General features: G+C 41.9%; 1 protein-coding gene across 19 annotated transcripts in view; it reads left to right on the plus strand.

Annotated features, from left to right (window-relative positions):
* Positions 1–24,140, plus strand: part of LOC144933856 (neuron navigator 2-like) — a 280,032-nt gene that overhangs the window by 120,869 nt on the left and 135,023 nt on the right. For all 19 annotated transcript variants that reach the window (XM_078859085.1, XM_078859087.1, XM_078859069.1 and 16 more), the window contains exon 2: positions 22,327–22,444. In XM_078859085.1, coding sequence (XP_078715211.1) covers positions 22,327–22,444 — 118 coding nt within the window. The remainder of the gene's footprint in view (positions 1–22,326; positions 22,445–24,140) is intronic.

Here is a 24,140-nt window from a genome sequence, read left to right on the forward strand (position 1 = left end):
TGCAGTGACATGGAAAAGGAACTTGACCATGCAGGTGGCTGCGAGACGCAGGTGTGTCGCTGAGCAGATATTCTTCACTGTAACTCACACTCTTTTTTTAAATCCTTTATATTAAGTTCACTTGCTTGCTTGCTTGCGCGCTTACGACCGTGCAAATCTTTCGGTCGTTTTTTAACCCACTTCCCGTGATCCAATCGAGCTGACATTTTCCACACAGACTCGTTGTGCGTGACAATTTATTTTCGTGAAATTTTTTTTCCAAAATTTTACACTTTTTAGGGAAATTTTTTTTTTCATATTAATTTAAAATACCAATGTGATAAAAATGAAACTCTTACTCAAGAAAAACAGAAATGAATAATAAAATTAAACCGATGCCACGCATATAAAGGATTTATAGTGAAAAACTTTGTTTTTACGGGTTAATTTTTTTTTCTCTCTCTCTCTCACATACGCACGGTGGCAGAAGTTTTGTCCGTCCAGTTTGTGTTTCCCGTGAACTGCGGGGGTGGAGAAGGGCAGGACTCAGGGCATTGTACGACTACTTTGGTGGAAATGGTCAATTTCCTGGATACCCGTCAGCTGGCGATAGCTCGCAGAGGTGGGGGGTGCGGGGGGGGAATTCACAATGTGCGGTCATGGCTGGGAAGGCAAGAAGCTTGCCCGCAGTTAATCTCCCTGCACTGAAACCCGGAGTGTGTTGTCTGTGCATATCAGCCAACACAGCGTGAACTGATTTTCCTACGTGTGAGGGATCAGCATCGGCATAATGTTCATCACCATATGAATAGGTGCCTGTCGTTAACTGGGTCGTATCTTGAGAATGAATAAAGAAATGGGCACGGAACTGCTGCCCCACTAGTCACCGATGACAGCTATGACTTTGGCCTTTTGACCTTACAAGCTGACACATCAATAAAGATGTTTGGCTCCGAAGCAATATTTTGAGACGTTTCGGGCAGATCGGCTTTTTCTGGTTGTTGTTATTTCCTGACAGATTAGGTGCAGCATGTCGCATCGGTGTGACCGCCGAAAATTCAGTGCACGTATTTTATTCAAATGGTATTTGATTCCACGAGGGGCTTAAAGTTACTAGTTCCACGGCAATTATATTTTTCAAGTTGCTTAATAAACTGACTTGCTTTTGAATTAGATTCGTAAAAAAAAAACTGGAGCATGACCAAATCTCCCTCCTGTGAAGCCGTTGTTTTAATGAGTTCACATTAGTCGTCCATTTAAAAGTAGGACTCCTCTTATCTGCTCTGAAATTGAGGAAGGAGGGGGGGTGGAAGAGTCCGTCTTTCCATCTCCTTTCGTACAGCTGATGTAGATGCAGAGCAACTGCTACAATTAACTTCAATTTCACAATCAGGTGGTCAAGCCGGGACAAACCCCGCCAGCGGAGTGCATCTGCTGTGATGTCTCCTTTGTATTGTGGATTGGGCATTGCGTCATTACACGTTGTACGACCTGTTCTGGATTACCACAGTTTCACACTGGGGAGTTTTACATGTTCCATTTGTGCATCAGGTATCTGCATCTGTGATAGTTTGTGCGGATGCGGTTTAGGGTGGATCATGAGCATTGTGGAAGACCAAAAACCAAGGATTTTACCATTATATGGTAAAATGATATGGTAAAATAAACTTGATTATCCAGAAATTCACTGTGGATAGACGCGGATAGTAGGATGAATTGGTCACGCAACTCTTGTTTATCTTTAAACAATCACAGATAATGAAATGAATTTCGAGCCTCGGTGATTGTTCTTTGCCGTAACATTGCACAGATATTAGGAAGATTCAGAAGAGGTGCAGTGCAGCGATGCAGTGTCGTGTAATGATGGCTGTAGCATCAATAATATTGACAAGACGGTATCAACATCGTCATCATCATGATTGTCATCCCCCCCCCCACCACCTCGATATCTGCACTATCTTATTCAACTTTAGTCTTCATCTTCTTCCGTTTATTTATTAAGGCTTCACCTTCATCGCCACCATATCGTCTACATTGGCTTTTGTCTATCCACTGCTAGATGAAGGCCTCCTCGCTCCATTGGCATCCCTCGCGTTCCTGCGGCGCTACATTATATGTTCCTTCTGACTCCTGCGCACAAACTAAATCTTGTTGCTCGTTTTTTCATTCGGCTTTGTTCTCCCTTCTCCGTGGGAAATCGCGGATTATGGGATCAGTCGGCACCTGTTCCAACTAGTTCTGGGCAATTCTTCTTCTCATCTGTAAAACGACTCACGGGCGAACAGGAAAATGTTTGGGAACAAACAAACGGATCAGATGTTGTCACAGTTGCTCATATGATGAGATTAATAATTGTGATACATTTATTTTAAAAAGCAATTTTTTGTCACTGCCACCTCATCATAAGAAATTCTTCTTCCTGGCCAACTTCGTTTTTTTGCCAGCATAAGTATGACATTTAATGTGCTTTCAAACAAGCCGGTAAAGGGGAAGTGTTTTTCCTTGGAAAAGTATTTTAAAAAATCGCAGTAACGAGTTTTTAGCATTTCAAATTCCGACTTGCATCTGTTGCAAGAGGTCCTGAAATTATCCCACACTTCAATTATTTTTAGCGCTACTAAAAATTGTAGCAGACATTTCTCACCCACTTTACAATGTCCTCCAATGCAGGTTTTAAATATACGCTGTATAAATAACTGGTGGAATACAGTACAGTCTGGTCGTCACTTTCATTAAGTACTTCACTTTACAGCAATGAAAACTTTCATCATAGATCACATTGGCTAGATGCATAGGGCGGAAATCGCTCTTCGATTGCCTTATTAAATTAAATACCCTCGTTAAATGTTATCGCCGTGTTAGGTATCGTTCATAATCTTCAGTCTCCAAGGTCTCATTCGCACTGATCAGAAGTAGTGATTCCATGATTCATGTTTTACACAGCTCAATTCCCGTTCTTTACTCATGACATGGCCAGGTAACCCAAAAGGTGCATTTTAGGAATGAGCATTAATATTTCTACTTGAATATTTTTTTATAAAACAACAAAAACAATTGATTGAGGTGCCATGATCTCTTTGGGCGATTAACCCTTCTCGTGTGTAGTTCAGGAAATTGTTCAGGTCACAGGTTAGTGAGTCTCGGCTTATCCAAAGCACTTTCCCCATGATAATCGTTGTGACTTGCACAGCTACACACGCAGGATGGATGGAGGCTGTGGGTGGGTGGTGTGGTGTCAATTGTATGTGATTATCCAGGTCAGAGCTCTTAAAATCATTTTTGTCATGGGAAATGTTGCTAATATTTGATTTAACAGAAGGATAATTTCATGACAGCAACATCTAATTTCTGGATAATTATGCAATTGTCAACATTTACTTGCGGTGTACATTAACACATTATTTCCATTAAATTGTTACCTATGAACACCTCCACTGTACCCTGAATGTACCCTGTAACAAACAAGCAATTCCAAGTTATAGATTTTTACAGCTTTACCAAAGCATGAAATGCAGCGGTAACATTTCAGTGCCACTTTTTTTTAAAGGATGATTAATTTGAAATATTGATTCATTTTCTATTTTGTGCACTGGAATTATGGAGGTCTCCAATGGACTTGTTCGCGAGTGGGATTTATTGAAGTTGACTCTTAAGCAATTGAGCTCCTCTCGTGGTTCAAATGAGGAATCTCCCTCAACGTGGTTTATACTTTCCTCCGTGCAAATATTTACTCAGTACGTCCAGTGGACAAATTGTTATTCCTTCTTCTGAAAGGAGGAAGTTTTTGTTTGCCTTTGGGGTGGCCACTTAAACAACCTACAACATAATAGGTTAACATTTTGGTCTGAAATGCCATCAAATCGCCCACACCCATATATTACACCACTTGGCTGTCCTTTTTATTTCACATTGTAATAAAAACCAGAAAATAAATAGTGATTGCTATTGACAAAATCCTGTCAGATTGCTCAACTTTAAGTGTGAGCTCTAAAAGGGATACAATGGCAATATGTTCTGTTGCATGTGTAGTCTGTATAAGCATCCAAATGTGGGCAGTTTTTCGGAGTCACTATTGCAAGATGAGAAAATGTTGGTGGAAGAAAATATATTTTCCTGATTGTTTAGGAAAACTAAATTGCTCATTTGTGTTTTTTTATATTAACTGGCACCCTGAAAACGATTGTTTAAGGGCGCTTTATAAATTGAAATTACCTACTATAATCACCCAGAAATGTTTGTCCGTTCGGCGCATAACGTCGCTCCACATGGGGCCCACCCCCCCCCTCACGAGCTGAACAATTTTTCTATTCAATATTTCTGATTTACGGCAATATACACCCGTCCTTGGACGGGCAAAAATGCTAGTGATTATAAATGTACAAAAGTGCCAACCATCTGGATAACCAAATAACAAATGCTTTAATTGATTTCTAATGTGCCTATGCCACCCGTGTGAACTTATATATTCGTTTTTTAATCTCACTGCCTTAAAATATCGCCTCGTAATACAGCAATTTTTCTGGTGGTACTCATTTCTAACAGCTCTGCATTTCATGGATAATGCAATTAAGAAGAAACATGTTTGCCTTAGTATTTGCAATAGATGCAAATCAGATTAATTTTCCAGGATGCAAGTGTGTAGACAGATACATTTTCACTTAGCACAATTTCATAAAAGCATGCTTGCCCATATAACCGAAACACACAGGTCCTTAAACACATAGTTTATCCGAATTAAAAACACAACTATACACATGTGCATGTACGCAACCCCTCGGCTGGTTTGATTCTACATGGCTTTGAAAGCTGCCATAGAGCTGTTCCCTTTGCGCCGATTTTATTTTTTTATGACCTGGTCTGAGGGGTGGGGGGTCCCCTTTCTTGCCTCCTCAGTAAGAGTGCAGGTAACACAGCAGACACGTGGCCCGCACGTTCAGAACCACTGCTGTGCCGAGCTCTGTCTGTACATTGATGTTGGCCTTGTGCCAACGTTACCAGGTCTTTTTTGCAGCCCGGGGGGGGGGCGGTGAAGTTTATTATCCGCTTGTCTTTTTCTTCTGCTTCTTCTAAAACCTGTTACAGGAGCGCAGCACCGGTGGAGTTCGAATGGCTGAGAGTCATTTATCTTGCAGGGGTCTTGCAATAACGTCCCCGAGGTTGTCCAGTGAACTGAAAATCTGCCCAATCAACATTGCACGAGGCCGACTTTTGACCGTTAAAACTTACGTGCTGTTTGAGCATGTTTTTTTTGTATTCTCTCGTGCCTTACGTAGGCATATTTTTCTTCAGCTGCAACAAAAACTTGATTTTCTGTGATTCAGCCAAGTGCGCCGTTTGTGACCCGAGACTCTGAGCCGAGTACTGCGTCTCTCTCGCATGTTCGACAGAGACCACATGCGGGGATATGGCCAATTTAGAAAAGATTACACCTCTGAAATAGCCAACATTTTATTTGCATTTGAGAGTGACTGTGATTAGGAATGTTTTTTTCCTCGGATATAAATAATCTACAAGGTGAAGTGTCTTATTTGGCAGCGGTACCTGTAGTTTATCTAGACAACAATGACAGAAACGAATACATGAACATGAATTTTCGTTCCTGTAAATAGACATTGGCAGTGAAGTTCTATTGTTTAAAGCAACATCTGTGCAGGAAATTGGCTGTTCTTGACCTGCAATTGCGCTGTTGAAGGATGGCTTGTATATTTTATACTGTGTACTTGTGTGCCTATCCAAAGCCACGTTCGAGGAAAATAGGCATTCCAAATAAGCGCAGCTGGTGAATTTTTATGCTCTTATTATCAACAATCAACTTGGCAAGAGTCCCTACGAATCTCAACAGACAATCCGGACTGCTTCCACGAACCCAGTGAATCATGTATGCTCAGTCCCACTTGCACAGCTTGTAAACGAAGTGGGAAACTAAACAATTTGCACAAACAACAGTGAAAAAAGATGACAAGTGTGGAGGCATTTCTGCGACTGCAGATTGTTTGGAAAGGACCATTTTTTTTACGTAAACTTTCAAAACGTTAATTTATTATGGACATTGTTTCAGTTGTCAGCATGATGCTTATTTTTATTTAGTCAGAAAAATCATTGAATTATGTCACGTATGAAAAGTGATTAAACAGGCACGCTGGCGATAATTTAACATTTGTTGCTTTGCAATGTTGTTTATTTATTTAAATTTTTGTATTATAGGAAAGTCCAAAAATTTACTGAGAAATATTCAGATGGCGTAACATTAGCGGCACATGCTATTCTGAATGGAAAGCTTTAGCTGACCCCTGCCTGGTCCAACGAAGCCTCAGGCTTTAATGGCACCACCAAGTGGCCAAATACCAAGAGGATAACAACCACTACAATTGAAAATACACGAAAACCTTTGCTTTGCTCAGGTGCTGCTGTTTTACGTGTCCCTAAATGCTAGTGTGTTACAAGGGTTGGAGTTCACTACGTTGAGTAATTCTCCACTCTAATTGTACAAATTCCCCTTGTATTCCCACTTTTCCAATTTCCCCGCTATCCTTTTCCTCCTATTGATTCATCGATCTTACTGTTATCCGCACATGCATTTTCCCTATCCGCGCTTTTGCATGAATAAAGAGTAACTTGGGAATTCCAGCAAATTTATCCTATTTATTTGCACACTTATCCACGTTTATAACCCAAACCTGAATTTACCTGGAAGTGATCTCATTAGAGTTCACCAATCTTCCGATTATCTTTGTGAGAGGAGTAACCAAGAAGTGGCAGGTAATAAGACAGACAAATAGTACGTGTGTGTATGTCGTGCTGATAAGCGGAGTCTCACTGTGGGCAGCGAATTGGACTCGATATCTCCAAGCTTGTACAAAAACAATTGACATTTTAAGCCACTTGTTCGTTTCATTTGTTTTATGTTCATTCTAAAGGGACAGTGCCGTGGTGTAATGGTTATCACACTGGACTTGCTATCCAGAGGTCACCGGTTTGGTCTCCCATTGCAGGGCTCGAAACAGTGGCAAAGTTATTAAGTTCCCCCGCCTCCGTTCACCCAACAGTATACTCCACAGTTAAGTCAATGGACAGGTCGCATGTGGTGGGGCAACGTGTGGGTGCTGCCCACTCTCTTCCAAGATGTCTCACCAGTATGTATGTAGAACTTCTTTTTCACCCCACAAGCCAACCGTGCTAATCGGAGGTCTCGAAAAGTAGGCCAAAATGCCCTCCAGAGGGGTTCTCTATAACTTCCTCTAAGTTGTGGCCCTTCTGCCAGCAGTCGTATGGGCAAGGTATGGCACCACTCCACCTTTACCTTTACAATAGAAGGTGGTTAAATATTCATCATACAGTTTATGCCATTCAATTCGTGTTTTCATTAAGATGATTGATTTATTTTAAACCTGACGTGTCCAAAGTGCAGTTTCCTTTGGCCGTATAATCATTCATTCACGATATTCCTTTAAATTTGTAAAATATTGAGGTTAACGGAAACTACACGTGTGGTTTATATGATATGGCTACGATAGTATTTATTTAAACAGTTGCTGTAGCTACACGTTTTCTATTTTGGCATTGTAATGATCGTTTTTACAGTTGGCCCCCTTTGCGCCGTGCCACCCTCTTAATCTTCCGCCGGTAGCTCCAGTGTCAGCAAACGTTCTTGTTGGCAGATGCGAGGGAGGAGGCGGAGGTACACCGAATACCTTTTCAATTTGTCAGGGCGATAACACCCATCTGGTCGGCTTCCCAGCCATATTCCAGCGGCGTTTGCATGCAAGTGAAGCCCGATATTTATTTTCACACGCGCTAACCCGTGTCGCAAATCAGACTGTAAAATGTGGCCAAGACTAGGTACAATAAACCAACACATGGTTCATTTCTAGATTTTTTTTTAACACGTGTCAGCAGTAAGATTTGTTCTGCTTCAAAGAAAATGTCAACGTGAAAAAAAAATAACTTCTTAAAATTATTTTGATAAATATATGTGGGTCGTTAACTACGTTGCGTTTGAAAACATCTATCGTTTGTACAGTTTTGTACGTTTTTTTAGCATGTATCTGTGTATTCTTGAGTGTATATTAGTATTTATTTTGTGGGGAGCGGTAGTGTAACTGTTAGCACGCTGCGGTACGAACCCGGCGACCGAAGTTCAATTCCCGCTCATGGCCAACATCGGTGACAATTATCTGAACCGGTCTTGGGCCTCCCCTAGGTCGACTCGGCCTCAATTGAGTACCTAGTGCAATGTGTAAAAACATTGGCATTAGGGAGACAAAGGCGTGGTGCTGGCCACCCACCCCCTCGTGCGCTGTTACGGCCTTCATAGGGTACTCACTAACAGCACTTGCCCCAACAGTCTGTTACAGGCTATATGGGGGATCTTTGTCTTGGTCGTTATTTTTTTTTGTCCAATTCTCTCTGACCCGCACTCTTAAGAAGAATAACATGGTGAGTTCCCAAGTGTGGGATACTTGGCCTTTAACCTTTAGGGGTGGCACCTCGTGGACAGTGCTGGCACGGCAGGGGATGGGGAAGTTGAAACAGAAGCGACGTGGGGGTTGAGTGGTGTGGGGAGGGGCTGATGGTCGTTGGTTGAATTTAGTTAGCACCTGGCTCTAAGCTACAGCCCAAAATGGCCAGGAATGTGTTGGCATAGAGGCTGTCACAAGAAGACAGATGTCCGCATCAAACAACAGGTTTGTTAGGCATTGCTTTGTTAGCTCGAGGGACTTCTTAGTGTGTGCCTACTTTAAATAAAAGTTGTTGCAAAGCAGTCAACGTCTATGGCAACGTACATCAACGGTGTATAGAAGATCATACCTAACGGAACACCTCTTCCAAGACATATCTGCCCTGCTTATGTATGCACGTTGAACTTCTTTCGCACCGTACGCAGCAAATCGTGCTAATCGGAGGTGCGAAAGGTCAAAGAGGAAAAACTTAGCACAGAAGGTCAAATTGCCTCTAGAGCAGCGCTCTACAGCTCCCTCTAGTTGAGACCCATCTGGAAGTAGTGGCATGAGCAAGCACTTTCAGGGCTACACCTTTACCTAACTAAAAAAGTGTGATGGAATTTTGACCGCGTATGCGGTAAATCAAGAACTACTGATACATTCTAATTAAGGGGTTCATTTATTTTTAACCGACTATTGCACATATCTCTGAAATGTCGAAATAAGGTTTAGTGGTTTGTAAAACTGCAGCTATGGTGAATGAAGCTAGAGGGGACTTATGGAGGCAGCGAGGTGTTTAAATTGGCTAACAGTTCTGATGTTAATCAGTTCGATCGGCACTCAAGTGCATAAGTGTAGATTCCGCTTTTTTGTATGAATGTATGTCGAACATATTTCGCACCGTCCGTGCTGATCGAAGGTTTTCATTATTAAAGTGAAACTCTCCAACTATTCATTCAAATTAATCTCAGCACAGTATACTGTATTTGTGAAATATTTAAGATATATATCCCGTTCCATGTTTTATTTGGTGGGAACGGTGGCAAAGCGAGAAGCACACTGTGCGATGAAGTCGACCCAAGCTCAATTCCCGGGCACGGCGAGCAGCGGTTAGCGAGTGGATATCTGAACCGGTCCTGACCCCCCAAATCCCCTTCACCGAGATGCAGTTGGCCAACATGGCCATATAAGGAAGCCTTCATTCAGCAGAATATTGACAATGGATGACTCACATTTGTTTCGTGCAGGTGTCATGGGGCTTAGGTATTATTATTACTACTCAGCTCTGAAGTTACTTTTTTGCACAAGGTATTGCAGAGAATCGTTGCCATCGCAACTCAAGTGTCATCTACGTGACTTCCTAATAGGTGCAGGCAGCTGCGTGGAATATCATTTGGCATAATGGCAACAATATGTGAACTCGGGCAAGGCTAAATGAGTTTCCCCATGATATAATAGCCGCCAAAAGGTATGTGTTGAAAAACAGAATCGACAGCACTTTACTATAATCGCTCTCAGGCTGACAAGATTCGCTTTCGCTCCTATAAGGCAGAAATCTTAGACAGGTACAGTAATGGGGGTGAGTTGCCTATAAGCCGACTGTTGTTTATTTTTTTTATGAAAAGCTCAGCCTTCGTGGTCAGCGAGAGAGGTTAAGCATGATTTCTGTCAACGCCTTGGCAAGCACGAACACATCGGCATCAAAGGCACTTGCTTACGTGTGCTTTCGTCACGTTCATTCTGGAGCAGCATCATCGGCACGTGCGGCTGCGTTTCAGGTTCGTTTTGCCGCTCGAGTCTTTGTGCCAGTGCAATTCGCCGGCATTCCTCACGCTCGCTCGTTTGTTACAGTGTCTTGTCTACGACAAAATCACCCTAAATGCACCCAATGTTGGAAGTTTAGCAGTTAAGCAGGAGCTGAGTCTGGTTGGCACGTGGGTGGATGGCCACCAGAATCGGACGCACCATGCCCTGGTGCGAGGTGGTCAACAGAGAGTGGTGCCAGAGGCGTAGCTAGGGGGGGGCAGGGGGGTACATATGTCCCCGGGCGCCAAGGTAAAGGGGCACCAAAATGAGGCTTACAATGTTACATTATAACTTATCGCGGCGGGCGCGGCACCCTGAAACTACTGCACAAATATACACCTCAACCTAAAAGTTTATATATCCCGCCACACACAGCCTACATGTCATGTAATTACATTTTGGTAAGTGATTAAACGGGGGGGCTACGCCACTGAGCGGTGCTGAGTATCATCCCCCCTCGTATGTCTGGAGGTTGGTTCAGGGTACTAAGGTTTACTCTCACTTTTTTGCTAAACACTCATCCCAATGCTGCAAGGTGCTTCTGAAATATAATCTGAAGACTTGGTGAGGCTCTCCTGGGTAAATAACGCATTATTATTCATTCGTCTGCTTGAGTTAATGATACGATGCCTGTAGATAAAGTACAATACAACAATAATAATGCATATTTCCTAATCAGTCCTTTGCAGAGGTACAATATCGTAGTTTGAAAGTCATATAAGTTGTAGCAGCAATGTTGAACAACTTTGGCACTGCAAGAATTGAATGTACCAAAAACAAGTTTTAATAATATCATGAACTAATTGTGCAATTGTCTGGCAAAAACAATGTGCTCCCATTTAAAATTGTGTCCATGGTATCGTGACCAACTGGACTCTTGTCAAAGTGTGACATAGTAATGTCAGTGTACGTTGAGATGACAAAAACGATGCTGTTGGCATTGCTTGTGTCTCTGGCTGAAATGTTTTAATTTGTTGAACAACATCTCAGCACTGCGGAATGTTTGACAATCGCTGATGGTAACACACGTGCCCTAACTAGGAGATCCTTGTGTTGCTTTGATGGAATTTTTAGTTTTCTTACAAAAAAAATACACGCGAGTGTATATTCTGCCAGGACAGTTAAAGGGAACAAAATTATTGGTTCGACTTTAATGTTGCACCCAGTGTTATAGCAACCTTTCTTGTTTCAAGCATAATATTTTGGAAAGGAGGAGAGCGATAAAAAAAATGTTTGATATTTGCGTCTGCTCGGCATTGTTAGTTTTTGTTGCTCATTATGTCTCGTGAAGCTGAATGAATGCAAGCAAGCAAGCAAGCATTCGGTGACCAGGGGACTGGGAAGCCAATTTAAACGCTCAAAATATCTCCAAATTTGACGTTCCATCGGCTGCCATCAAAAGAGCACAGACGGCCCCCCTGATCCCTGGCCCTGTGGGAGGATGAATTCATCTCTGGGTATTTCACGACAATTGATGAGAGAAGCCACGTGGAACGGCTGGCTTTTTTTGGGAGGGGGCCTGCGGTGCAACATGGAAAAGATTGCGAACTTAGCAGACGAGGACGGAGCGCGCACGGCCAGTTGATGTGCAGCAGTGCTCTCGTGTGAGGGTGTGCGCGAGCATAAGGAGAGACTGTAGTATTTATGGCTGGGCAGGACCTGCTTGAACACGACGTAGCGGTCAGTATTCCAAATATTATTTCTCTCAATGTACGCGTGCTGGTGCTGAATATAGAATGGCATTTTCGCAGTGTGCAGGGTTCTCGGACTGCCTGTAGTGTGTTGCATCTATGACGACCGTTCTATTTGGGTGTTGGGCAGGAGACGAAAACAATTGCCATCCGACAAATTTGTCAATACGGAAGAGCAGTGTAATTTCAAAATAGTGAGTCATCATAAACTTATGAAGTATATCCATGCTGTATTTCATGTTTAAATACGTATGATTGTATTTATTTAACATGATGTCTAACATGTGTGATGTATATGAATGATATATTTTCACTAAATATTATGTATTTTCTTTGTGTTTTACACTTTCTATGCCTATGTATTTTATTTTGAGAACCTCATAAGACATGGGCTGTTAGTTGGTTAAAAAAATTGTCATTCATGACACAGTACTTGTACAAATGCTGTTTGTACATGTCAATATAAAGTATAAATCCTGACTTAAAGCTTTCGTGACTGCAGGAATTTATATTCTTTGGTTCTTTCGGTAAAGTCACGTAGATAGAACAGTAAAGTAATAAAAATGAAAATAAAGTGAATAAAAAAAAGTTTTAGTATTTTTTGTTTTTTATTCACTTTCTTTTTATATGAATTATTTTATTTTTCTATCTACGTGACTTTACCGAAAGACCCAAATAATATAAAATATACACAGAGTGTGTTGAACTTTAAGTTAATATTACAGTTTAATTAATTCAAAATACATGATTAATGTCATGTTTAAAGAAAAATCGTAAAGAATACCATATTTTCTACCCACAATTTTTAGACATACTATGAGAATACATTTTTTGAAATCTAATTTTTTTTAATCCACGAAATAAATGTGTCTCTGATTTTTTTTTATTACTTTGAGTATGATAATGCATTTTCGATTTAAAGCTTTCGTGACTGCAGGGATTCATCTTCTTGGTTCACGTAGAAGGGAAATAATTAAAGAATAAAAATACAACATATTTTATTATGTTTCATTTTTATTATTTTATTATGATAATGCAATTTCACAACTCCGGCGTGAAACTTTACTGAGACTCAATAGGGACCTTGAAAAGAATGAGGTATTGACTGTGTTCTGGATATCGACTCTCTTTCCATCAATTTTCTGGGACTATTTGTTCAGATGCTGGGCTTTGGTGACCGTCACTTGGCGCCACCCAGCCATTACGCTTACCCGTTAAAAACTGCAGCTGCGCTTCAAATTTGTCCCCAAGCAGCCACACCAACTAATTGATTATAGTTCTTTTTGAACATGTTTCACGAGCAGACACGGCGGCAGACTTTCTCCAGAGCCCCGTGATTGAGTTTGCCATGTTTTAATTGCTGGGCACACAGCAATGAAGTGTTCGCTAGCGTAAAGAATGTCCCAATGCTCTCGCTAACTCCTGCCAGCGCGGATTGCCTGGCATGAGGAAGTGGGGCAGCACAAGTGCTGAAGAAGGGATGTGAAGTATAGGGGGACTCACTGCTAAATCTAGAGCTCTGTGGATAGTCTGGTATGCGCACGTCAGCTGTGGCACAGAGGGAGCACGCACCAAATACGTCTCATTCCACGCGTTATCCCGGAGAATCTCTGGGGACAACTGGACTTGGTCCAAGTCATGGATTTACGTATCCAGGGGCAAGGCACACTAGTTCTGTCTCGCAGCCACTTCACAAGGGTCAGTACAATGTGTGTATTTTATTTTGCTCTTGTGATAAACGTTATCTGCACAGTGCTTTTACTTTTATAAAGTATGCATTTTGACAATGCAAGGATGATTGTTTTGTGGTACTAGCAAAAAGCCTGTTTGCTTAATCTATTTTTTAAAAGCAATATTAGAAGTGTGCAGTGTGAATTTCACTTGGGATGCATTTTGTGTACTCGAGATTGTTCTACAATACTCCGGATACTGTCAAGTCGATAAACTTCTCATATCGTAAACCGGTTATTTTCCTTTCCGTAACCGACACGAACGCTATTAATACGTTGTATGCTTGGCAGAGTACTGTGGAGGGCATGAGACGAGCATTAAAGCTAGAGATTAACACCCGTACAACCGTTGCCACCCTCATATGATACGTGTGTACATTTTTAACGTGCGGAGTTCTTGATCGCACGTTTAAGCAATGCCACCCTAGCCGTCTTTGTTTTCTCCGCTATTGGTTATTAGCCGCAGCGTTGGATAACGGGCACTCGGAGGTGCACTTTGAGCTCCTGAAATTTCAGTGCCTCCGAGGCCTCAGAATTCGATTCGCTCAAACGTACAAAAGTTAGACGCACGCGCGAATTGAACGCGTGCCATGAATGGGACGAGCGTCAATGAATGGACGGGCGCTCAGGTTCGCGTGCTCCGTGTAGTCGGGCGGTGATATAATACGGTGGCAGCGCTGCCTCTGAAGGGAGCCTGATTACCTTGAAACCGAGATGTTTTCAGCGGCGGTTTGCCATTGTTGGCTGTGAAGGAAAATCCAGATCCGGGCTGTAATTGTCTGCTGCCGAAAGGTGGTCAGAATTCTAAACTTGAAAGCATTTCAATAAATGACAGCATGTGAGGAAGAAATATGCTCCTGTTGGGAGATTGTGTCACATCCTGCACAGATGCGAGCATGTTTTGCTGCATAATTAAGGGGGCTAACATGCATTGTGATATGTAATGAAGTTGTAATGTAATATATTTCAAAGTACGCTACTTCATATTTCTCATGTTGAAAATTTTAAATTTGTAGCATATTGCTCATATTGGAATTGCAGGTGAACAAATACCTCGTGAAATACAATTCTACTTCATAGGCATTTTTGAAGTTTAAATTCAATATGATACAAAAAAAAGAAAATTTGGCACAACCTAAATAGTTAGGTCTGTAGCATATGCTTATACATATACACAGAGTAAAGTTTTATTGCAGCGTGGGTTGAGTGCTGATTAGGAGATTACAGTATTGACTTCTTGAGAAATTATCATTCCCTTCTTCAATTTCTCGAGAGTCCAATTAGCAGAGCCTAGCAAGGCGAAACTGCCAAATTAATGGTGACAAATGTCAGTTTGCTTGTATGCTGCTTTTTCACACTTAAATAATGTTGTGTTTTGGCACACAGTTTATGATGTACAGTTATACGATGATTGTTGTCATTTGGAATTTGAAACTGTTTAAAACATTTCATCATCATTGATCAAGTTTGGTTTCTCCCGCACTTAGTTGCTTATATATTTGTTCAGAGATTTGTTAAGATCATACATAAGTACATCTGTATCCCCATATTCAGCCACAAGCTCGTGTGATGTTTGGCTGTGACATGGACATTCAGTGGCCAGCATACTGTCGTAGTTTATAAAGAAAAAACTACAGCACAAATTTTACGCAATAGCAAAAAAAGAATGCCAATCTTTTGCTTAAGTAAAGGTGGAGCGTGATAATGCATTTTTCTACAAAGCAAATACGATAATATCCCTACAAAGAGAGCAGTGGTAATCATTGGCAAGCAAAGCGATGGAAAGCTGTTGTTGTCTTTGAGAACTGTGGTTCGCTTCTAAGTTGCTTAAATCACACCGGTCCATGTTAAGGATACCTACAAATTAGGATAAAGAGTGTCAATGCCAAAAACTCCCAATAGCATACCTGTCAATCCATTATCCGTGCTGCCTACCTTATTACAGGCCAATTCAGACTGTTACCTTCATCATCAGAGTTGTTTATTTTTGTTTGCATTTTGACTGCTTGTGTTGTGGTTATTGCAAACATGATGCCTTGTATAAAGGTGTCAGTTTTTGTACCAGTTGAAAGGGTAAAAACCTATTACTATATTTTGCCACTGGTAAAGGAGGTCTCATAGTGTAAATGCTTACCCGGAGCTCTCAATACTCTGATAGTGCGCTGTCTTTGAGTTGTGCGCCTTTTGGCGTCATCTGGTCCAACAGCAATTGAGACTAGGCTCTAAGAAAAGCTGTCTCGGGTGTGGACCAATCAACTTCAAGGACAGTGCATATCATTATCATCATCAGAGTTGTTTCTTTTTGTTTGCATTTTGACTGCTTGTGTTGTGGTTATTGCAAACATGATGCCTTGTATAAAGGTGTCAGTTTTTGTACCAGTTGAAAGGGTAAAAACCTATTACTATATTTTGCCACTGGTAAAGGAGGTCTCATAGTGAGAATTGATGTTACTAAGCAAAAACTGTTTCATGTATTAATTTTGATCATTGGTGTCAATGATGCTACTTATCATGCTACTATGATCTTGCTTGCTGATACAGCTGCGTGCTTGATATGTGGGTGCACACACTCATGTTATAAATGTACAACAATAATACTTTTTTTTATTTGGCCGTATTGAAACGGCTGTACGCCATATGGACCTGAAAACTAATTTCCCTGTTCAAGAATACGGAGTAAACCGTATGGGTTGACACGGTAAGCAACAGTCAAACTATGGAGTAAACTTAGCCCCTCGATTGTTAGTGCAACAGGAACTACGTAATAGCAACGCAAATACAAAAGTATGGATACATTTTGTCCCGAAAGTGTCTTGTACCTCATTTACATCTCCATCTTTACAGAGATTGCTGCTTTATATAACTTTGCTCTTGTTTAAATGTTGTTAAAAGACAATAATGCTGCCATCTAGTGGCATGGCTGATGTGCTATTGCCACTGCTGCCTGTTATCATGTCGTGTTTTCATTATTATAATAACTGCGCATTTTTTAGTATTGAAAGTGGTTGCATTGCTAAGTTTAGATTAATCTGTAGAAGATCCCCACAGAGTGTGTGCTCCTTTATCATGTGTTGCCTTCTCGACCAGGAGAAAAAACAATGGTAACAAACGTTTGCTTACTTTATGACTGCATGCTGCTTGTCAGTCTATAATGGATATGAACTTGTGCTTGTGGATGTAACGGTAGAGTGACTATCTTTGGTCAAAATACAAGAACAGTGTCACCACGGTATCTCAAACAGCTGTAGTAACACCTTAGGTTTGGACAAATGTTTGGTCCTATATATAGTCCTGGGCAGTGTGACTGCTACAACCTTCCGTCCACTGACTTGGCCAGTTGCTCGATTTTGGATGGTTGGAATATACGCTACATTACTGCTTAGGGTCACCGGTGTGCTTACGTTGTCATTCGATACGATGTCCGACGTTTTATCTCCACGTTCTGGGGGCTTCTTCAGAAATTCATTCATCGTGCCAAAAAAAACACACGACGGTACAATCCGAAAACATGTCGGAGAGATATATTTACCGTAGGTTTGGATTTTTTTCTCGGCATTTGAAAACGATATTGTCAAGATCAACTTTAAACCGAATATTTCCTGACAATTGTATAAACAGAATAGTGTATGTAACATTTAAGGATGGATCTCTGAATTTCGTGTACATCACTTTAAAGTAGAATTACATAATGTTGAAGGTCATATTAATACAATGTCAAGCATAAAAGGGGTAATGATTTTAATAAACATCCCTTTTTACATCAGGTTAAATGAGGACACTCGTCCATTGAGATCTCGCAAAGGATAGTTTAACAGCTCAGTCCATATAGACTACTTACATTTTACCAGGCTCCTAAAAATAGGCTTGGTGTGATTTAAAGCTGAGGAGGCGGAGAGGGGTGCGGTGAGGAAGGTATCTGTGATTTTCTTTTTCTTCCATGGCAGAACACTTGTGGAAATGTGGGCGAGCAATGATCTGAGCGAGGGCGAGCACACTTTGTCCCAAGAGGGCCTCATGAAATGTTGAGCTGTCCGGGGGGGGGAGGTGTATGTGCTTCTGCCGTTGCTGGGGTCTTCAACGACCGTTGTTTAAGTCGTGTGCCTTTGCGATTCTTTTTTTTAAAGTGGCTCGTGCCCACGCGCGAAGAGGCCGACTGGGAACAGGCAAAAGTGGGACACACGGTTTTGGGGGGGCGGGCTGGTGGCACGGACTGAGCACGGCTCGATGGCTGACACATCAGCAATGGGTAATACATTGTGATGGGATGGGAAAGCCATCTGCCAGACATGTTGGAAAACAGTACATTTTTATATTGCAGATGAATTTCCATCGCGTACACGTGCAATAAATGCTTTAATGCTGGAAGCGATAAACCTGCTGTCATCGTTTAGTCGGTTAAGTGAAATGAACTCATCGGTCATGAAGTTATTTTTTAAATTTAAATTAAAGCATGATTGTTAAAACATAAATTGAATACATTCATCGCAAACATTTTCATGACTCTTTAAAGTGCATGCAAAACTCGAGTTCTTTGGGAATGTAACTTAAATACAAAATATGTTGAGAGTAGAAGCAGCCTTTCAAAGATATGCGATACATAAGGTTTATAACTAAAGCCTCAGAGAGTTCATAGATTTTTGAAAGATATGATATTTCAATGTTATTACTCAGACTTCAAAGAGTTGATATATATAAAGCTAAGGAGTGGGTGTCACATCCTGCCGTTCCCTGCTTGTAACCTGCCTTGTAAACAGTGACCACCCAGTTCACGTTAATGTGCACACACACATAACAAAAATACAACAACACCCGCCACTCGCAACTAAGTGGCGGTGACGTCACCACGACGCCTGTGCCAGGCAAGGTGCACTTTGAGGCCACGTAGAGTGTCGTAGGCTCGGTGACAGGAGGTCAGGGGACAGACCCAGGTGCTGTGGGTTGACTGACTAAGATGACTGGCAGATGCAACAGCTCTGCCCCTGACTGTGCCAACTTGCTGTATTTTATCCACCCGGCACTCCACTCGTTGTTGTGTCGCTCCTCTGCGCTCCGTTGTTGTTGGGCGACTGGAGGCTCCAGTCGCCCTCTGACAAAAATACGCACGCAAATGGACACGCACAATACAAAATTGGAAAACACATCGCAATCATCGCCTCATCTGCAAAAACTTGGCAGCATCTACCTTAAAGAGATATATGAGACTTAGTCAGGCTCTCCTTAGCAGTGACGATAATAATAACACAGACAAAGACAAGTACCCCCCCGGATGTTGTGGAAATTTGCTGTTAATGTAAATATGGAATGAACACGTTTATATATACACGCATTCACGCACAGGCAAGTATTCAGGCATCATTAGTCAGTGTTTTCCCTTCAGTGATTTTTCGACTCACAGGAGATGGATTGTGCACAAGATAAAAAAAAACGTTGAAAGGTCACCATTTAGTGATATACCACGAAGAATGCATTTGAAATGAATTGCTGAGTTGTATGTTTGTTATGATGGAAGGGGTGGCTTGGTTGAGTCATGGATGTTAACAAGATGACTCGGAGGGACCCTATTGAATTGCCAGAAAGAAACAATTTAAAACTGAACAGCTGTTGCTGTTTAGTCACAACGGATTTCAAAATCGGTTATTCATGGAATTATTTTATGTGGCGGTTAAAAAAAAAACAACGGCACTTTTTTTTTTGGCGATTCGCCGTTGTGTTGTTGTACATATGAAATGGTTACCTTCAAAAGTTGGCACATTGGAAGCACAGCGTTGCCAAAGCCGAACTAATTGTCGTGTGGCACCCTAGTGGCTGAGCGGAAAAAGTGAAGCAAACTAATGCAAAAACGTTCAACACCTAAGCAAACACAAAGCATTTACACTCGAGTCCGCTGACTTTATTTTCCATAAACAGGAATTTAGACGTTTTGATTATATGAAAAAAACCCCATATGACTCTGGTTTAATGTAATGGTCCAACGGATTACGATAAATCATTTGTAAACAGTTGTGTGTATTAGAGTTGATGGTCATCATGGCAATGTGGCTGCCATTTCCTTCCAAATAGAGATGATACATGTAAATGCGTGGCACTTTGCCGCATGTCTGCAAGTATAACATTGTCGTTACTGAGAAAACCAGTTTGTCAAGTCGTTTGTGTGTGTATATGACTTTGCCTCCTCAACGGCCACAACATTTGGCACATCGCATAACAAAAATTACGTACACCCCTTTTACAATCGACTGCTGGAGCATGGAGGAGGGGGTGTTTGACCATATTTCATGCTGGTAAATGATATACACTAAACTTTTTATTTCACCAGGTAAGGCCCACTGAGCTAGCTATACAGCTCTTTTTCAGAAGCGACCTGGCCACAAATGATAGCTCAACGAAGTGGCTTATCGCGTAGAAATTTATTGCAGCCAAATACTCTAAACACGTGTTGATTCTAAATGTGGATGGATAAAACTAGAGCACCCAGAGAAAAATCCACGCGACCACGGGGGAGAGAGACACGCAAACTCCCAAGTATACAGTTGGCATCGTCAGGGTCGGGATCGAACCTATGCCCTCGTGCATACCAGGCGAGTTAATTAACATCTCGCCACTGTTGCATGCCTATGGGTTGATGAAGAAGGGGCCCAGGACAGGTTCAGATACCACGCTGTGAGCCGTGGCCAGGAAGCAATCTCTAGACGCTGGGCTCATAGAGGAGTGCACGAACCATTGTCCAAACCCCTCACCCCCACCCCTCCACGTCTTCATATGAATGCATAAATACAGGTTGTTTGTCGAGCAATGCAGAATTACTGCAATACTTCATGCTGGTAAATATGGGTCGATAAATAACCGTAATACCGGTTATGTTAAATAACGTACCTTAGAGTATTTGTTTCATAAGTTTATGAACCTTCCATGAATACAATACTGTGCATAGTTCTGTATTTTCTTTATTGAAATATTTTACTTGGTTGTCCTGGTGCAAGGGTGGTCCATATACACGTGTTCATTTACTTTATTGACATTAATTTTAGTGAACTAAACAGATTTTCCGCAATATTCTACTGCAAATAAAGCTAAATTAATAATTTAGAAGCTACATCAACCACCCCCCTCCCCCAAAACATACATGCATGTATTTCAGCATTATTTCATTCAAACAAGTGAGAGAACATCTTTACACGATAAATAAACAGACAATATACCTATTTATCGTATACTTATATCGCCATCTCTCCACAGAAAAATAAAACGTGTTTTTTCACGACCCATCAGCCACAAGGTCATCTAGTGGGAGTGCATAATTTCAGCAGCAGTGATTCAGGACTAAACTATTTTTAAATGTGGAGGGAAAATCAGAGGACCGGGAGAAAAATCCACTAGACCACGGCCAGAGAGATACACAAACTCCAAATATACAGCATCAGGCGTCAGGGTCTGGATCAAACCCACGATCTCCTGTATACCAGGCTAAGTAGTTAACATCTCGCCACCACGGCACTATGAGACATGCAGTGTCTCATAAGCAGTCAGACTTGCCCGAATCAATGCCGGTGAACTGCCAAATCCTACAGGCAAGGACCCACTCTCTTTCCAATATTGGGTCCTAAGGTCATACTCTTAGTTATTTTGGTAAAGTCACGTAGGTAAAAAATGAAATTAAAATTAATAAAAATAAAATAAAAATCACGACGTTTCGGAGGCAACACAAGTCTCCGTCATCAGGTGGGACCGTCACAGCCAGATTTGCTGCATCATTTTATCAATTTTAATTTCATGTTTTACCTACGTGACTTTACCGAAAGAACTAAGAGTATGAATCGTTGCAGTCACGAAAGCTTCAAATCTAGAATCCTAAGGTCATCTTAAAGAGACATTTTTTTTTATTGAAGTCGCCACAGTTGGCTGCCACAACTGTAATCCTATAAGGTGAGCCGCGCCCCCAGCCAGCCCTCTCCCTTGTCAGCCGGCGGGAGACTCCCTGCCGTGGTGGTGGTGGTGGAGTGGGGTGGTGTGGGGTGGATCTGCTGTCTCTTGTTCCCTCGCAAGCTTCCTGACCCGCCTCCCGTGCCCCGTACACGCCGTGCCCTGCCGCTGGCTTGCCCGTGGGCTGCTGGCTCCTCGTTGTGTCGCTTCATTCTCGGCAAGTTGCCGCCAGGGATCGAGGGACTCTCACGCGAGCACTCTGGTCCCTGGGCGGGGTGGATGGACTTTGACTTTGCATTTTGTTTCCAAGTACAAATTCGGTGCTGTTTGAAGTTTTTTTTTTGCAGGTATATATTTTTTTTAACGTCATAGTTTGAGTGTTGTTTTAACTGCCATTCGTGTAGCCTCGATTTTTCGAGTTGATTTATATTTGCGCTGCTTATGTGCTCGCATACGTCGGCGTCATCTGATGTTTGACGATGAACTTCACAACAGCTCTATTACGCTGGTGCAGTGGATGAGGGTACACACTGGTGGTCTTACAAAATGCGTAGTCCAAGTTTGTTTATATGACATATAATAGCTCGCTTTCGTGACTTAATACACACCCACGCACACATTCGCAATGGCAAGCGTGGAGCTGACTGACGGACGCATTAGAGGTACGCAAAAATGTGGAATGCAAAGCCATGGAGACATTGTTTACTTTGACTTTTATTCACGTTTCCACCTCCCTCTTGTTTCATATCTCGGTTGCAGATCTACACCGACTGGGCCAACCACTACTTGGCAAAGTCGGGTCACAAGCGACTGATCCGAGACCTTCAACAAGACGTCAGTGATGGTGTTTTGCTGGCGGAGATTATCCAAGTTGTGGGTAAGTGTTGGCTGCTTTGTTACCCAGTCCTGGCTCTCCAGGGCTGCGTAACATCGTCTGTCACGGCATTCTGTGGGAGGTTGACGTTAAGCCTGTCTGCCGTGACAGACAACATGTTGACTCTAACCGTTCGCTGAACTTTGATGGCTCTTGTTCCCCTGTTTTGTGTGTGGGCTGCTTCATCGTAGATCTGTCGCCTGATCAGTTTAACACGCAGGCTTTCACGAACAATATCATCCATAATAGAGGTTTTTTGGGGGGGTTAAATCCTGTCAATATATAAATTTGTCGTTAAAATCCGCCACCACCCGACACAGACAACTAGTAAGGGTTGTCACATAAACAGAACGTGCCAATTCGTCACTAGTACAGCACTAGTGTATAGTAGTATAGTGTAGTGTATAGTGTAGTGTATTGTGTATAGTAGTATAGTGTATAGTGTAATATACTAGTACAGCACTAACCTGTGTGTTGGAGAGCCAAGCCACAACATTTACAATCTGAGTACGACGTTTCGCCAGCAATTATAACAAGCTTCATCAGGCGACAAATCTGGCTGTCGCGTGATTTTGGGACAATTTCGAGCAACGGTGTTTTGTATTTCTCGTCTGCGGTTTGAAGCGCTTTGAGATGCCGTTTCAGTATTTCGAATTACGTGATGAATGTAAATCTTTATAGATGTCCTAGCAATCACACCAAATGCAGGCCTCGATGTTCACCAGTGCCGTGGTCAAGTGTTAGGGTTTTGATCTTTCAGGATAGTTTTTATCGCTAACCACAACACTTTTTAAGGGTGCATTTACCACTGTAAGTAATGTGCACTCAGGATTGAACTTCACAGAAGAAGAGCAGGGTGCATGGTTACATAATAGCTTGCTGAATTTTTGGCAGGTGTACTGATCATGGCCAAGTATTCTTACTCAGGCACGCACACACACGTTTACTTCTTTAAAGGAGTTAAATAAATAACCGATAAAATCCACAACTTTTGGAAACTTGTCTTGTTTCGTGAACAATGTACACCGTGCTTACCATGTTGTCTCCCCCAAAGTCCCTTCATGTTTATCTCTGATTATGTGTAAGCACTCATCTGTTATTTTTTTTTCGACGCATGTTTAGTGTTTTGTTGGGGGTCTGGTTTCATTGTGCCAAGTGTACTGCACTGCAACCCTGGCTACCTGATTTCGATACCCAGCCACAGCCAACATCAGTGGAGGATTAAACTAAACTATATATTTTTTATTTTACGAGGTAAAATCCCACTGAGCTATGCAGTTATTTTTCATAAGCAATCTGGCCACAAGCGATAGTTCAACGAAGTGGCTTATCATGTGGAAATGTACAGCAGCCAAATACTCTAAACGCATGTTTCTAAATGTGGAGAACATGCACGCTAGAAAATATACGGGCATCGTAAGGCTTTTGGATCGAACCCACAACCTCCTCTATACCAGGTGTGGAAGTTAGAATCCCGGCACCGTGCTATCAGAACTTGAGCTGTGCCTCCACTTGATTATGCTTTAAACATCAGGATCTGGTGCAATGTGTAAACATCTGCGCTGGAAAGAAAACGGTGGCTCTGCGTATTACTACCCACACTGCCACCTCTTGCTGTCTGAGCTTCCATAGATTCTCGCAAACAGCACCTGAAACCACCAATTTTTTAAAGGTTATACAGGGTATTCTTGTGTTGGTT

This window comes from Lampetra fluviatilis, chromosome 8 (genome assembly GCF_964198595.1).
Source record: "Lampetra fluviatilis chromosome 8, kcLamFluv1.1, whole genome shotgun sequence".
Lineage (NCBI taxonomy): Eukaryota > Metazoa > Chordata > Hyperoartia > Petromyzontiformes > Petromyzontidae > Lampetra > Lampetra fluviatilis.